The sequence below is a fragment of the Rhinopithecus roxellana genome, chromosome 20 (genome assembly GCF_007565055.1).
Source record: "Rhinopithecus roxellana isolate Shanxi Qingling chromosome 20, ASM756505v1, whole genome shotgun sequence".
Taxonomy (NCBI): Eukaryota; Metazoa; Chordata; class Mammalia; order Primates; family Cercopithecidae; genus Rhinopithecus; species Rhinopithecus roxellana.
In genome coordinates this window covers 26916227-26931807 of record NC_044568.1, presented here as the reverse complement: position 1 = coordinate 26931807, position 15581 = coordinate 26916227, and the positions used below count along the sequence as shown (strand labels likewise).

At 48.1% G+C, this 15581-nt stretch overlaps 1 protein-coding gene across 8 annotated transcripts in view; it reads left to right on the top strand.

Annotated features, from left to right (window-relative positions):
* The first annotated feature begins 1358 nt into the window (after positions 1–1358).
* NOD2 (nucleotide binding oligomerization domain containing 2) overlaps positions 1359–15581 on the top strand; it is a 39386-nt gene continuing 25163 nt past the window's right edge. For 2 of the 8 annotated variants that reach the window (XR_004055482.1, XM_030925431.1), the window contains exons 1-2: positions 6054–6446; positions 7621–8087. Coding sequence is in view for 6 of the 8 variants with exons in the window: in XM_030925431.1 (XP_030781291.1) it covers positions 6269–6446; positions 7621–8087 (645 nt within the window). In the remaining 2 variants the exon portion in view is untranslated. Of the gene's footprint in view, positions 1472–5080; positions 5455–6053; positions 6447–7620; positions 8088–15581 lie in introns of those variants that run through there. The other 6 variants (XR_004055483.1, XM_030925432.1, XM_010376381.2 and 3 more) reach the window with 5 other exon arrangements.

Sequence of the window (15581 nt, the reverse complement as noted above, 5' to 3'; positions counted from 1 at the left end):
CCTTCTCCCTTGGTGGATGTGAGATCCAAGTTCAAATTTGCACCTCAGTTTCTGCATCTATAAGTTAGAGGCAATAAAAGTCGATACCCTAGAGGTGGAAGTAACTGAGTTACTGTATGGAAAGACTAGCACCTGGTAAGCACTTTCTAGATGCCAGTTATTTTCATTATTTTAAAAAATTGACTTCACATTTTTTGAAAAAACAAATATAAGAGTTTTAAAAGGGGCATTTATATTAACACGTTAAATGGAAAACCGGTGTCATTGGCTCCGGAGAACAGAAGAATGTAAAATAAAATTGTTTAATGGAAACAAAAACAATGCTATTAAAGTTAGATAGTTTCAGAGCCAAGTAGCCTAGGCAGTGCTAGAGAGGTACTCAAGCCCTATTAGTACGAAACTGAGAAATAAACTCCTTTCAACGAAAACGGAAAAGTTAAAAGGAAAATGAAAAAAAAAGAACCTTAAATGACCAGTCCACTCTTACCTAATGTGTAACACTCTGGAAAAGCTTTCCTAGTTTTGGCTGTGTGTGTGTGTTGGGAAGTGGTGTGTGTGTTGGGAAACGAGGTGTGTGTGTAGGTAAGTGATGTGTGTGTGTGTTGGGAAATGAGGTGTGTGTGTGTGTTGGGAAGTGGGGTGTGTGTATATTGGGAAGCATGTTTTTGTGTTGGGAAGCGGTGTGTGTGTTGGGAAGTGGTGTGTGTCTGTTGGGAAGTGGTGTGTGTGGGGTGTGTGTGTGTTGCGAAAGCAGGGTGTGTGGTGTGTGTGTGTTGGGAAGTGGGGTGTGTGTGTGTGTGCACGTGTGTGTTGAGAAGCGGTGTGTGTGGGGTGTGTGTGTTGGGAAAGCAGGGTGCATGTGTTGGGAAGTGTGTGTGTGTGTGTACGAGAGTGCTGGGAAACAGGGTGTGTGTGTTGGGGGAAGCGAGGGGTGTGTGTGTATTGGGAAGCACGTTTGTGTGTGGGGGGAAGCAGGGCGTGTGTGTGTGTGTGTATGTGAGTGTTGGGAAGCAGGGTGTGTGTGTTGGGGGAAGCAGGGCGTGTGTGTGTGTGTTGGGAAGCGGTGTGGTGTGTGTGTGTGTGGATGTGTTGGGAAGCGGGTTGTTCCGAGGACTCCCCGGTTCCCTCCTGGTTGAAACGTGGCCCAGAAAGAGAGGCACACTGGCCAGGGCACACAGCCAGGGCCGTCCAGCCCCGCAGGCAGCCCTGGTCCTGCCCTGTCCCAGGTGAGCGTGGCCAGTCCTGGAGCCGGCGCTGCGGGGCTTGCAGGGCTGCGGGGCTGCGGGCTGGGCCACGGGACAGGAGCCGGTGCTGCGGTCCGGGCAGAGCAGGGGCGGGGTCCGGGCGGGGGCGGAGCCGAGAGCCAGCGCAACCGAGCCGCAGCCCGAGCCTGAGCCGGAGCCGGAGCTGGAGCGGGGCCGGGAGTTGTGGCCCGGAGCGGGCCTTGGAGTCGGCGCCCAGGTGGCTCGCGGTGAGTGATGTGCCCAGCGCCTGGGAGTGGACTAAGGGGAGACTGTGGGCGCCGAGGGTCCCGCCCCCGTGACTTGAACACTTGGCTTCCCAGCCGTCCAGGCCGCAGGGCTTGGGCAAGGGTTGCCTCGGTTTCTCCTGGGGGAGTCCCGGGGTGTAGATGGGAAGTGAGACGGAAAGCGGGCATCTCCAGGTAGGGGAGGTCCCCGGCAGGAGTGAGAAGTGCTGAGGAGCCTGGGCTTCAGGTCTCGGAGGGGGCAACTCTTTTGGTTTCCTTCCTCTCTGTGGGACTCAGTTTCCCATCTTCACCATGCCAGTGAGTGGGTGGGTGTAAATGAGCGAGTCTGCCTGGAGGATCCTACTGCTGCTCTCTGCACCTCTTAGGGGAATCTCCTGCCTCCTGCTTCTCCCTTCTTGGGTGTGAGATCTAAGTTCAAATCCATCCCTTCCCAGACAGCCCACAACAGGACCTGCAAGGCCACATCTCCTATCTGTTTGCTCTCCTCTGCTTCTCAAGTTGATGGAGCAGCCCTCTGGTCCTGCTTTCATTCCAACAAACTGAAAAGTCCCTCCACCTCAATCCCCCTGGGGAGGGCCTCCTGAAGCTGCATGAGGGCGGGGGGCTGGACCCCTGCTTCTGAGTTCGCTCTTTCTGAGCCCTTCCTGCCATGGCCTTGGTTTCCCCATGGGCTGTGACCTGGCCTCCTCCAGGGTCCTTGTTCTACAGAGGGGAAACACCTGCCCTGTCACCCTCCTCTAACCCTTTAGAGAAGAAGACCAGAGTGACATCCCTACCACCTGTACTTGCCTGTCCTGATCACTCAGCCATGGGGCTGCTGGGGCCCCTGAGTTTGTTGGCCACTCAAGGCTCCTTTACCTCTCTGCACCCTGGGATCTGAGGCTGGAAGCATCCTCATCTAGCCCACCTCCCTCCTACCCATCGCAGAACCCCTCTGTGACACATGCCCAGTGGTGGGGAGCTTGTTACTGATGAGGTGGCTTTTCAGTGCCTTGCAGCTCTTGTTTTCTTTAGCTAAAATCTATGGCTTACAGATTCTACACCTTGGTTCCACCTCTGTCTCCCGGAGCCATGCAGAGCACGTCCATTCTTTCATTCATTCCAGCGATCATCATTCATGCACTGGATGAGACGCAAGACAGAGCAATAGGAAAATCAGACAAAACTCGCTGCCCTCATGGAGTGCACATTCTAGAAAGGAAGGGACAGCAATGAAATAAGTAAATATATGGCATGGCAGGTGGTGGGAAGTGCTATGAGTAAAACAAAACTGGGAAACAAAAGAGAGAAGGCTTCCCTAAGACCAGGAGAGCTGGGCAAAGTCATACGGAGTTGAGGGGTGAGCCACGGGAGTATCTGGGGGGCTGGGAGGCTTTGGTTTTCACTCTGAGCATGATGGAAGCACTGGTTTGGAACAGAGGAGTCACCTGCTCTGACTCGGGGTCTGGCAGGCCCACCTAGCTGTGGGGTGGAGAATGGATCGTGGGGAGTGAGGTAAGGGCAGAAGGAGAGCCTGGTGAGAGGATCATTGCTGTCATTCTGGGGAGAGACCATGGTGGCTTGCACCATGGCGCAGCGGTGGTTAAAATAATAATTAAAAAAAAAAACCCAGACATTCAGATTTGGGATATATTTCAAAGGCTGTGTCGATAGGATTTGGGGTGTAAGAGAAAGGTCGAGTCAAATATGATTCTGAGGTTTTGGCTCGAGCTTCTGGAGGTTTGAAACTGCCATGAACTGAAATGGGAGTTGCTTAGCGGGGAGATTAAGAGTTTGGTTTTGTGCTTGTGGAGTTTGAGCTGTCCATTAGGCATCAATGATGAGTAAGCAGCTGGGAAAAATTAAGGGCAGAGGTTGGAGTTGGAAATAAAACTTTGGGCATTATCACCATATAGCTGGTATTTAAAGCCACAAAAGCAGGTGGGCTCATCTAGGGAGGGAGTGATATGGAGAAGAGAAGGGGTCCAACCATGGAACGCTGAGGCCCCCAGTGTTAGGAACCAGACAAGAAGATAGAAAGAGTGAAAATCAGAGAGTTGGGGTGTCCTGGAGGAAATGAGGAAAATGCCCCAAAGAGGAAGGAGGGAACAAATATGACCAATGCCCCGGCAGAGCAAGCAGGCTGAGAGCTGAGGATTGAGCAACGAGAGGTCACTGGTGACAGTTTCACTGGAGCTGGATGGGGAACTTGAGGGTAAGGGAGGGGATGGGAGGACTTGGGGACCAGTACAGGCAACAGACAAGGGGGTCTGCTGTAAAGGGGGGCAGATAAATGGGATTGGAGCCAAATGAAGAAGGTGGGTGTCAAGAGAGGGCTTTACTTTTACAATGGAGAATTATAGTGCATTGTGCACTGGTGGGGGGAATTGGTCTCTTAGGAAGAGAAGTTCAGTGCTGGGGAGGGAGAATGCAGAATGGCTTGGGGAGGGTGGGGGCGCTTGGCCACAGCAGAGACCCAGGATACTTGGGAAGTTGAGCTTCCCTGGGCTTCCCTTCCTCTCCTGTCTGCAAGGGGTCAATGGGCTGAGATTTCAGCACTTAAGCAAAGCATTTGCTCTTGGCCCCAGAGAAACCAGGCTGGCTGTGGTCTCAGGAGTTGTCCAGGCTCAGGCCTGGGCCTGGGTTTCAGGGAGGGCCCATGTGGGTCACTCCTTGACCCTCTCTTTCAGCAAGGAAGTGCTCCTTTCTCTACATGGCCTCACCTTGGGGAGGACAATGGTGTCTTTGAAGTTGTAGTAACTGAAGTAGAGATCAAAAGGCAATGCAGATAGACTAATAGATTTTGCCTGAAGAGGGGAAGCCCGATCAGGTAATAAAGGGGTAAGGGGAAGGATGTTAAGGACAATTTTTAGGAAACAGATAATGAGTGAATATTTTTTCTGTCTCTTTCCCAATTTATTTTATTTTATTTTATTTTTGAGGCAGAGTTTCACTCTTGTTGCCCAGGCTGGAGTGCAATGGCATGATCTCGGCTCACTGCAACCTCCGCCTCCCAGGTTCAAGCAATTCTTCTGCCTCAGCCTCACTAGTAGCTGGGATTATAGGCATGTGCCACCAGGCCCAGCTAATTTTGTATTTTTAGTAGAGACGGGGTTTATCCATGTTGGTCAGGCTGGTCTCGAACTCCCGACCTCAGGTGATCCACCCACCTTGGCCTCCCAAAGTGCTGGGATTACAAGCGTGAGCCACTGCGCCCGGCCTCTCTTTCCCAATTTAAACTGAAGCAGGAGAAACTGAAGCTAGACATAATGAAGAAATTCCCAAGCTAGTGAGCTTCCTGAGCTGGTTAGTGAGGACAGCACTAAGGGCAGGTCCTCCTCTCCGGATGTTTAAGATGAGACAGGACAATGCCTGCTCAGAGACAGGGGGCTGGCTGAATTGGCCCTCAGGATTCTCTTTGCTCTGAGGTTTCTGGAAGAAGGCCAGGGCAGAGGTGCGGTGATGCAGCTGCTGGGAGGACAGAGCTCCGAGTCACGTGACTTGGGCGGCCCTCCCCTTCCTGGTGCCCACAGAAGCCTGACGTCACTAGCCGGGGTGTGTATGGCTCACACGTAGGCCAGGCTGCCCTAGGCTTGGTGTGCTAGGGAGGGGCCCCTACTTACTTGTGGCCTGTACCCTCGTGAATGTGTCTCATGTCCCCAGTGGGGTTTTTCAGGGAGGGTCATGGTCTCCAGGATGCACAAGGCTTTGTGCCAGAATTGCCTGGAATTACCTAGTTCTGGAAGGCTGGTTGGCCAACTTTGGCCTCTGGCTTTTCCTTTGGGAATTTCCCTTGAAGGTGGGGTTGGTAGACAGATCCAGGCTCACCAGTTCTGTGTCACTAGGCTTTTGGTGTTCTGTACAAGGCCCACCCACAGATGCCATGCCTGCTCCCCCAGCCTAATGGGTTTTGATGGGGGAAGAGGGTGGTCCAGTCTCTCCCGATGAGGAGGAAAAAGCAAGTGTCCTCCTCGGACATTTTCCGGGTAAGAGGAGCAGGCATTGTCCTGTCTCAGCTTGACTCTCAGCCTTCTTTCATCCCTGGCTGTGCACATGCTCCCAGGCCTGGGGTCAGATGGGGAGTGCTGACTCTGTCTCTGGGCTGTTTTCTGGGGAGAGTGGGTGGGTGGTTATTTTCTGCAGGACCCTGGCAGGGGTGATGGTGGGAGCTGCTGTCACGTCCTTGGCTGATGTTTCCACAGCTGAGAACCACTCCAGGGCCAAGCCCAGAGCTTATTCTACCCTCTTTTGGTCCTCTCTTCCCCCATCCCCCGCCACCCCACCCTCTTGGCTCCTCTGCTTAGAGGTGAGCACAGGGAGGAGACCTCCTTGGCCCGAGAGAACTACCTTAGTTCCTGGATTCCAGTGGCCTGTGCAGGGGGGGACACCCTCTCTCCCAAGCAGCCAGACACACAAATAACCTCATTGCCTCAGTTTCCCCATCTGACCAGCACAGGGCCTCCTGTGCCCCAGCAGCATTCTGAGAGATTGGAGGTTTTCCCTTTTGCTTACCTTGGCTGCCGTATGAGGATGGTTACAGTGTTCCTCCCACCCCCAGCCCGGGGATATTTGATTCATGATCATTTCCACAGTGTCTCTGTGGGGGACAGTGCCGTGCCGGGCTCAGGGATGCTAGGACGAGTAAGACCCAGGCTTCCACGTGACCCAGGCAGGGAGAGAGACACATAAACAACCATCAGCAAAGAGGCAAAATCCCCAGGCCGCTTGGCATCTGCTCCCTCGAGTGGCTGGGAATGTCCCTGATTTATAAAAAGAAGCCGACGGCTCTCTTTGTTGTCCATGCCTACACCCTTTCACTTTCGTTTCTTTGAGGCACTGCACCAGCCCTTGTCCATGGACCCCACGACAATCGCAGAACTGACCCTGCTGAGAGATTTTCTCAGCTGCTCAGAGATCCTCCCAGGGCTTGAAGCTCCTGGAGGGTCACTTGCCCTCAAATTCCCAGAACCCACAACAGGTAGCTAACGATAGCAGCAGCAGCAGTCTGTGCACGGTGGTTTTGAGGGCGTGGGAGGGAGGTGAGGGCCCTAGGGCAAGTGTGTGGGGGAAGTGTTGATGGGGGACAAGGCACTAGAATGCTTGGAAACAGTTTGCACTGTCATTTTTCACTTAGCCTAGGATAGGACCTTTAGAACAATACTGAGTGTACCCCTTGGAGTAGCAGTGTGCAAAACACACAGCACGGGCTTGGGGCCCCCGTGGGGAACCCAAATGTAAGAGTTAGAGACATGCATTCTGGAGTTGCACACGGCTTGTGTTGAAATCCTGACTCTGCCTGTCTAGCTGTGACATGTCATACAAATCACTGAGCCTCTTGGTGCCTCAGTGTCTTCCTCTGTAGAATGGGCAGATCATAAGCACTGCTTCAGAGTGGCTGGGAGGGTTCAGTGAATTCACGCAGGAGAGCACTTAGAATGGCGCCTGGTGTGTCGTTTATGCTTAATTAATGTTAGCCATTACTGAAACTGCTGTAGTGTGAATCCGGCCAGTGTGAAAGAGGCCCTCTCACCCTGCTTTGAAGAGAATGAAGTCCCTGACTGCTTGGAAGATCTCTCTTTCTCTCTCTCTACTTTTTAAATTATTATTATTATTTTTTTGAGACAGGGTCTTGCTCTGTTGCCCAGGAGCAACCTCTGGAGTGCAGCCTGCAACCTCTGCCTCCCGGATTCAAGTGATTCTCCTACCTCAGCCTCCTGAGTAGCTGGGATTACAGGTGCCCACACCACGCCTGGCTAATTTTTGTATTTTTAGTAGAGAAAGGGTTTCACCGTGTTGGCCAGGCTGGTCTAGAACTCCTGATCTCAAGTGACCTTGGGAGATCTCTTGCTCCTCATGTTACCTCAAGCCTTTTTAAACGTTTTAAGCTGGAGACCAAGCATGGATGTGGGAGTTAGGGGTCTTGATTTAATTCTTGGTTGCTTCAAACTCTCTGTGGGACCTTGAGGTGTTTCTTGCCTTCTCTGGGTCTCAATTTTCACATCTGTATGGTGGGGAGCTTGGATTGGGTAATGTCTGAGGCTAGAACCATGGCCAACTCGGGTTCTGCTGGGGCTGACTTGCCCTGGCCTTCCCCAGCCACCCCGCGTCTGGCTTCTGGAGAAGTCCTGCACTGACCTTGTTCTCCTCTCCAGGTTGTGAAATGTGCTCGCAGGAGGCTTTTCAGGCACAGAGGAGTCAGCTGGTGGAGCTGCTGGTCTCAGGGTCCCTGGAGGGCTTCGAGAGTGTCCTGGACTGGCTGCTGTCCTGGGAGGTCCTCTCCTGGGAGGACTACGAGGGCATCCACCTCCTGGGCCAGCCTCTCTCCCACTTGGCCAGGCGCCTCCTGGACACCGTCTGGAATAAGGGTACTTGGGCCTGTCAGAAACTCGTCGCTGCTGTCCAGGAAGCCCAGGCCGACAGCCAATCCCCCAAGCTGCATGGCTGCTGGGACCCCCACTCGCTCCACCCAGCCCGAGACCTGCAGAGTCACCGGCCAGCCATTGTCAGGAGGCTCCACAGCCATGTGGAGGGCATGCTGGACCTGGCATGGGAGCGGGGTTTCGTCAGCCAGTACGAATGTGACGAAATCAAGTTGCCAATCTTCACACCGTCCCAGAGGGTGAGGCACTCCTGCATGCATCACAGAGTTCCCAGGAAAGGGGTGCTTAGTCACCAAGACTGATTTGTCCTCATGAAGTCAGCCTGTGGGGTAACTTGGTCTGTGGGATTTCCCCTAAAAAGGTAGCCAGGCAGGTAAAATTTGCTCTTGACTCTTGGCAGGCAACATACAACTTTCTTTCCTTCTTTCTTTTTCCCTTCCCTTCCCTCCCCTCCCCTCCCCTCCCCTCCTCTTACCTTCCCTTCCCTTCTTTTCCTTTTTGAAGTTTCACTCTGTTACCCAGGCTAGAATGCAGTGGCACAATCATAGCTCTAACTGTAGCCTTGAATTCCTGCACTCATGATCTTCTGGCCTCTGAGTAGCTGGGACTATGGATGCTGTACCACCATGCACAGCTTTTTTTTTTTTTTCTTTTAGAGATAGGGTGTTGCTATGTTGCCCAGGCTGGTCTCCAGCTCCTGGTTTTAAGCAATCCTCCCGCCTTGGCCTCCCAAACTGTTGGGATTGCAGGCATGAGCCACTTTGCCTGGCCAACATACCACTTCTGCCGAGAGGAAGTGTGTAGTGGCCAGGGGCTCAGAATCTGAAGCCAGAATGGTGCAGGCTCAAGGTCAACCCTGTGTGATCTCAGGCTTCCCTATGTGGAGCTTCTCCAGCCTCAGTCTCTCTTGTTTCAGTTTCCTCATCTATAAAACAATGGTAATAGTCAAATGGTGCCTATCCTATAAGGCTCTTGGGAGGATTCAGTGAGTTAAATTGAGTAATGCTTAGGATAGTGTCTATTACCACTGGCTGCTATTGATTATTTCTGTTATGAGTGATACTCTGTACTTGTACACTTTTATTTCTGTCTGTTTTAAATTAACAGCACAACAGATCATAACACTGCAGTATATTGAATTTCTATTTTATAATTAACATGGCATATTATATACTAATATAGCCTAAATGTTTATGTAGGATTTCTGATATGAAATTGCATTAGATCATAGATGTTCAGAGTTGGGATATAACTGCCCCTGAGAAGATAATGACTCAACAGAGACTAGAAGGTCAGAGAAGTGACCACTGAATATTTTTGAAACTCTTTTGTTTTCTTCCAAACAGTGATTCTTAGGGCTCCTGAGAGGCAGATGGAACACTCACTAATATTCCACTTTATAAATCAGGAAACTGAGACCAAGTAAAGTAGTTTGAATAAGCTCACAGTAGTTAATGAGCGGGCCAATGCTGGACCAGCTGGCCAACATTGGTCATTGGCTTATTCATCCATCATTCATTTATTCAGCCAGAATCTACTAGGTGCTTCATACATATTTGCTTAAAGTTTGTTGTCTTCACAGAGCTTTGCACATAGTAGGTACTCCATAAATATTTGTGGATGAAATAAATGAGTTATTGAATGAATGATTGAATTAGAGTGACACTGGAGTGTTAAAATGGGCTGGGTTGAGAAAAATTTTAGTTTTTATTTTTGTCTGTTTTCCAAAAATGTATGTGGTGTTCATATGAGTCTGGGTAACCCTAGGTTGAGACTGATGAAATAAACGAATTTGTCTTCAAGGCTACACTAAAGCTGGCTCACATGGCTAGGTATTTACAGAGCAGACGTGGTGCAGTCCTCTCTGATTAGTTACAGGTACAGAAGATATATTCATTATTGGACTGACCTTAGTTTCTCTTATAATTTATTAGGGAAATTGAATCAGCCCATCTGAGAAGTTACAAGATTGTGTCTTGTCATCTTTGAAAGTTCAGCAATGTGATCTGGTACAGATGGTCTGAGGGGCTTGGAGAAGGTAGCCTAGATCCCTAGGGCCCAGAGAAGACAGGACATGAACAGAGGAAGTACCTCTGGATTGGTGAAGAAAAGAAATGGGATAACTCATGGGTCAAAGAAGAACTCATGATGGAAATCAGAAAATATTCAGAACCAAATAATAATGAGAATATTATTTATCAAAATCTATCAGATACAACTAAAGCAGAACATAGGGGGAAATTTACAACCTTAGATGCCTAGATTAGGAAAGAAGAAAGGCATTTATTTATTTATTTGAGATGGGGATCTCACTGTGTCATCCAGGCTGCTAGAGTGCAGTGGCATGATCATAAATCACTGAAGTCTCGAACTTCTGGGCTGAAGTGATCCTCCTGCCGCAGCCTTCCAAGCAGGTGGGACACAGGCTGGCACCACCATACCAGGCTAATTTTTTTTTTTTTTTTTAGATACGGGGTCTTGCTATGTTGCCCAGACTGGTCTCAAACTCCTGGGCTCAAGTAATCCTCCTCCCTCGGCTTCTCAAAGTGCTGGGATTACAGGCATGAGCCATTGCGCCCATCTAAGGCTGGATTTTAATAAGCTAAGAATTCATCTTAAGAAAGGGCTAAATAGACAGCAAAAGCAAACATTGAAGGTTGGGACTGAGCTGAGTGGGTAGCGGGGATAGGGGGCAACAGATCTGAGGATACTAGGAGATTTTGAAGGGATTGCATTGTCTGTGGTTTAAGCCTTTAGAATCCAGCTCTCTCTGAGTCCCCTTTGAGCTCTGACATTCTGTGACTCTGATTTGGTAGCCTTCCCTTAGTGGCCTTTCTGATTTTATCTGGATGGTGCTTGTGGTATATCCAACCAACATGTCTTCCCAAATGGCCTTTTAATTTCCTATGAAGAAGTAGCTGTCATTGATTGCAGGTTAGGGACAGAAAATGCTGTGGAATGAAACAAAATGCAAGTTAAAGAACTAAATTCCAAAAATACCCATTGCTACTACTGACTGAGTGAATGCCTACTGTGTGCCAGGCACTGTACCCAGTCCATTCCCTGTATTGTTTTATTTAAGCCCCACAAGGGTGTAGTGTGACTACACTGTTTTTTAACAATGAAGAAACTGCCCAAATCGCCCATCTGGGAAGTGGCCCAGCTAGAATTTGAATCCAGGCCTGTTTTCCTCCAGAGCTTGTGCTATTCTCTGTCTGTCATAAAATGTGGGGGCTTTGTGTGGTAAACTTGCTCAGTTGGGCATAGCAGTTGTTAGGAAACCTGAGGCTGGTAACACCAGCTGTAATACCAGCTGTCCGTCTGACTCATGCAACTGTTAAAGTTGATAGGGCTGAGGTGTCAGACTGAGCTCTGAATTGCCTGATTCTTATAACAATATTAACTTAAACATTTTTAAATTGGAAAATGCACCATGCATACAGAAAAGTGTGTGTATTTCATACATATGGTGTAAACTGCTCCCATCACCCAGGTTAAAAAACAGGACGTTGTCAGTACCTGGGGCCTTCTTTAATTGCAACTACTAGAGGTAAACAGTGGTAAAAATGCAACTACTAGAGGTAAACACTGGTAAAAAAAATCTTTTGTGTAAATCATTTCTTTGCTTTCTTTCATGTTTTAGCATCTTTTAAAATAAATCCCCAAACAATGTATTGTTCTATTTTGAAAAACTGAGTAGCAAGCCAAAAATAACTGTGGAAAGAAAGGTCACTTAAGTTAGGCTGGGTGTGGTGGCTCATGCCTTTAATCCCAGTACTTTGGGAGGTTGAGGGAGGCAGATCACGAGGTCAGGAGATCAAGACCATCCTGACCAACATGGAGAAACCCCACATCTACTAAAAATACAAAAAATTAGCCAGGCATGGTGGCATGTGCCTGAAGTCCCAGCTACTCAGGAGGCTGAGGCAGGAGAATCACTTGAACCCGGGAGGCAGAGGTTGCAGTGAACCGAGATCACACCACTGCACTCTAGCCTGGGTGACAGAGCAAGACTCTGTCTCAAAAAAAGAAAGGTCACTATTATCTTTTCTTAGATGAAGGTTCCCAAGGCAGGGAAAGCTAAGTGGAGTCCCAGGGGCTTGGTCTGGCTTTGCCTTCCCTGGGAATTTATAAGGATCTCTTCTGGGAAGTCAGTAGGCAATGTCATGAATGAGTCTGGGGAAATATTGGGCTCATTGCAACTGGAGGGTCTGGTACGGCTGATGTGAATTAGGTGCTGTCCAGAGGAAAATGTCCAGAGGAAGCAGGCTACTTTGTACAGTCAGTGGTAAACTTGCCAAAGGCTATTCTAGTCTAGGAATAGGCCAAGGCTAAACACTTCTGTGGAGTGAAATGAATGTCCTCAGTTGACTGAGGCAGCAGGAGTTGAAAAGAAATGATATTAGTTCATGGTGAAGAAAAGTCAAACATAGATAAAGGTTAGGGTCAGCCTTGCCTGGACATCTAGGAGATAATTGCCCTCAACAAGTCTGAGTCTTGAGTCACTACTCCATTCTGTCTGAACTGGTGGCCATCTACTTATAGTATACAGCCGTCAACCTGAGATTTCCCTACATGGTCTTCCTGAGTTGGTCTCCTGTATCCTGAATCCTGTGGCCTCTTCTTTCCTGGTTTACTCCATTTTGCTAGACCATATCCTCCAGTCAATTCCTTATAATGAAAGTATGAAAGTTAAAATTTCTGAGCTCTTACATGTCTAAAAGTTCCCTCATACTGGATTGATAGTTTAGCTGGGTATAAAATTCTGGGCTGGCCATCATTTTCCTTCAGAATTTTGATTGCATTATTCCATTATCATCTCTTTTCAATATTGCTTCTAAGAATTCCAAAACCATTTTTTTTTCTTTTGCAGACAGGGTCTCACTCTGTCACGTAGGCTGGAGTGCAGTAGTGTGATCTTGGCTCATTGCAATCTCCACCTCCTGGGGTTAAGTGATTCTTCTTCCTCAGCCTCCTGAGTAGCAGGGATTACAGGCACTCATCACCACACCCAGCTAATTTTTATATTGTTAGTAGAGATGGGGTTTTGCTATATTGACCAGACTGGTCTTGAACTCCTAACCTCAGGTGATCTGCCCAGTTCGGCCTCCCAAAGTGCTGGGATTAAAGGCGTGAGCCACCACACCCAGCCTCCAAAACCATTTTAAAACTCTTTCTGGAAGCTTGTAAAATTTTCTTTTAGTCCCCAGCATTTTAAAATTTCAGTGATGTGTTCTTCCGTTGTGTTGGTCACCCAAGAGGCACTTTGAATCTGGAAACTTCTGTCTTTATGTTTTGGGAAATGTTCTTGATTAGTTTATAGGTGATTTCTTCCTCTCCATTTTATCTCTTCTCTTTTTATGAAACTACTATTACTTCAATGTTAGAACTCCTTGACCGATCATTTAATTTTCTTCTGTTTTCCATCTCTGTGTCTTTTTGCTCTACTTTTCTATGATAGTCACAACTCTATCTTTAAACTCTTGAATTTTTCATTTTTGATGTCATGATTTTAGTTTGTAATAGGTAGGTTTGACTGTTTCTTTTTTGTAGTATCTTACTCTTGTTTTATGGATGCAACATCTTCTTTGACTTAAGGATCATAAGATAGGTGGGTTCTTTGTTTGTTTGTTTGACTGTTTTTCACCCTATGTAAACTTTTTCTACAAGTAGCTTTCCCCTTCCTCCCTTGTTTGGCTTCTATCTCCCACATTAGATGCTTTCTCTGAGCTCATGATACTCCTTGGTTTTCTTTCTCAAGACTGACAGGTAGGACTTTAAAACTTGTTGAGCACGTGGGTGAAACTTGTCTACAATGAATTTCACTGTAGACATTTTGGGAAATGACAGTGTTTATATCTTTAGATCTTGCCTCCTGGGTTAATCAAGTTGTCTGAGTAGACCACAGACTTTTGCCTGATAAACCAGAAATGTGTTTCAGAAACCACTTTGATTCAGTCCTCCTTGTTTTAGTCATTTCCTTCAGTTCCGGAGGTCCCTCATGCTGATCATTCCAGAGCCCTTTACAAAGTCTAGGATACACACTGCATGGTTTTCAACTTTCTCATTTTGACATTAAGATTTGACTTTCAGGAGTCTCCTCAGTCCATTACCATTTATTCATTCAGCAAGTCCTTGAGCACCCGATTTGTGCCAGACACTCTTCTAGGTGTTGGGGATACCTCAGTGAACAAAATAGACAAATATCTTTGTCCTGGAAATACGCACACTCCAGTAAGGGGAGAGGGACAATAAGCCAAGGGAAGGAAATTACAGAGCGTGCTAGAAGGTGATAAGTGCTGTAGAAAGTAAGTAAAATGGGTTTGGGAGTTGAGAGTTTGGGAAGGGGATAAATGATGGCAATTTTAAATAGAGTAGTCAGAGTTCTCACTTAGAAGGTGAAATTCGAGTAAAGACTTGAAGGAGGACAGTGGATTAGCCACATGGATGGCTGCAGGAAGGCTTCCAAGCTGAGGGGACAGCCAGAGCCAAGGCCCAGAGGCAGGAGCATGCCTGGTAGTTTTAGGAAACAGGAGGCCAGGATGCTGAGTGGAGTAATAGGGGGCATGAAAGGAGAAACTTGGGTCCACGTGGTTCTAGACAGGTATTTTTGTCTGTTTTGGGCCCTGAAGTTTACTGTTGGACTTGGACTCTTATTCTGAGGAAATAGGGATGGTATTGGGATGTTCGTACAGGAGCGATGTGACCTGAGTTTTGTTTGTAAAGGATTAGACTCTGGCTGTGGCATTAAGGCTAGGCTGTGGGGGCAGGAACAGAAGCAGGGGGACCAATTTTGTGGCCTGTGCAGCTTTCCAGGTGAGCAGGGATTGTGGGTCGGAGGAGGATGGTATAGAGGAGGTGACAGGAAGTGGCAGGGCTCTCTAGCTGTGTGTCTGGTATGTAGACACTGGCCACAGATGGCATTTGAGCACTAGAGACCTGACTGGTCCACATGGAATTTCCATAAGCACATAATACACACCAGATTTCAAAGACTTAATATGAAAGAAAGAATGAAAAATATCTTACTATTTCTTTTCTTTTCTTTTTTTTTTTTTTGAGACCCAGGCTCGCTGTGTCACCCAGGCTGGAGTGCAGTGGTGTGATCTGGGCTCACTGCGGTCTCCGCCTCCCAGGTTCAAGTGATTCTCCTGCCTCAGTCTCCTGAGTACCTGGGACTACAGGCACATGCCACCACGCTTGGCTAATTTTTTGTATTTTTAGTGGTGATGGAGTTTCACCACGTTGTCCAGGCTACTCTGGAATTCCTGACCTCAGGGGATCCGCCTGCCTTGGCCTCCCAAAGTGCTGGAATTACAGGCGTGAGCCACCATGCTCGGCCATATTTTGCTATTTTCTACATGGATTACATGTTGAAATGGTAATGTTTGGACTACTGTGGGTTAAATAGAATATATGATTAAAGTTAATTCATCTGTTTCTTTTAACTTTAAAAAATATGTGTGTTAGAGGATTTGAAATTCCACATGCGGCTTGTATTTGTGCCCTGCATTTTATTTCTATTGGACAGTGCTCTTTGGGACATGCTTTGAAGGTGGAGTCAACAGGATTTGACAGATTACAGAGGAGAGACTTCGAGGGTGATTCCACGACTTTGGGGCTGAGCACCTGGAAGAATGGGGTTAATATTAGCCAAGATGAGGAAGGCTGTTGGTTTGGCAGGTGCGTGGGCAGGTTAGGAGTTTGGTTTTGAATACGTTGGAGGTGTTTAT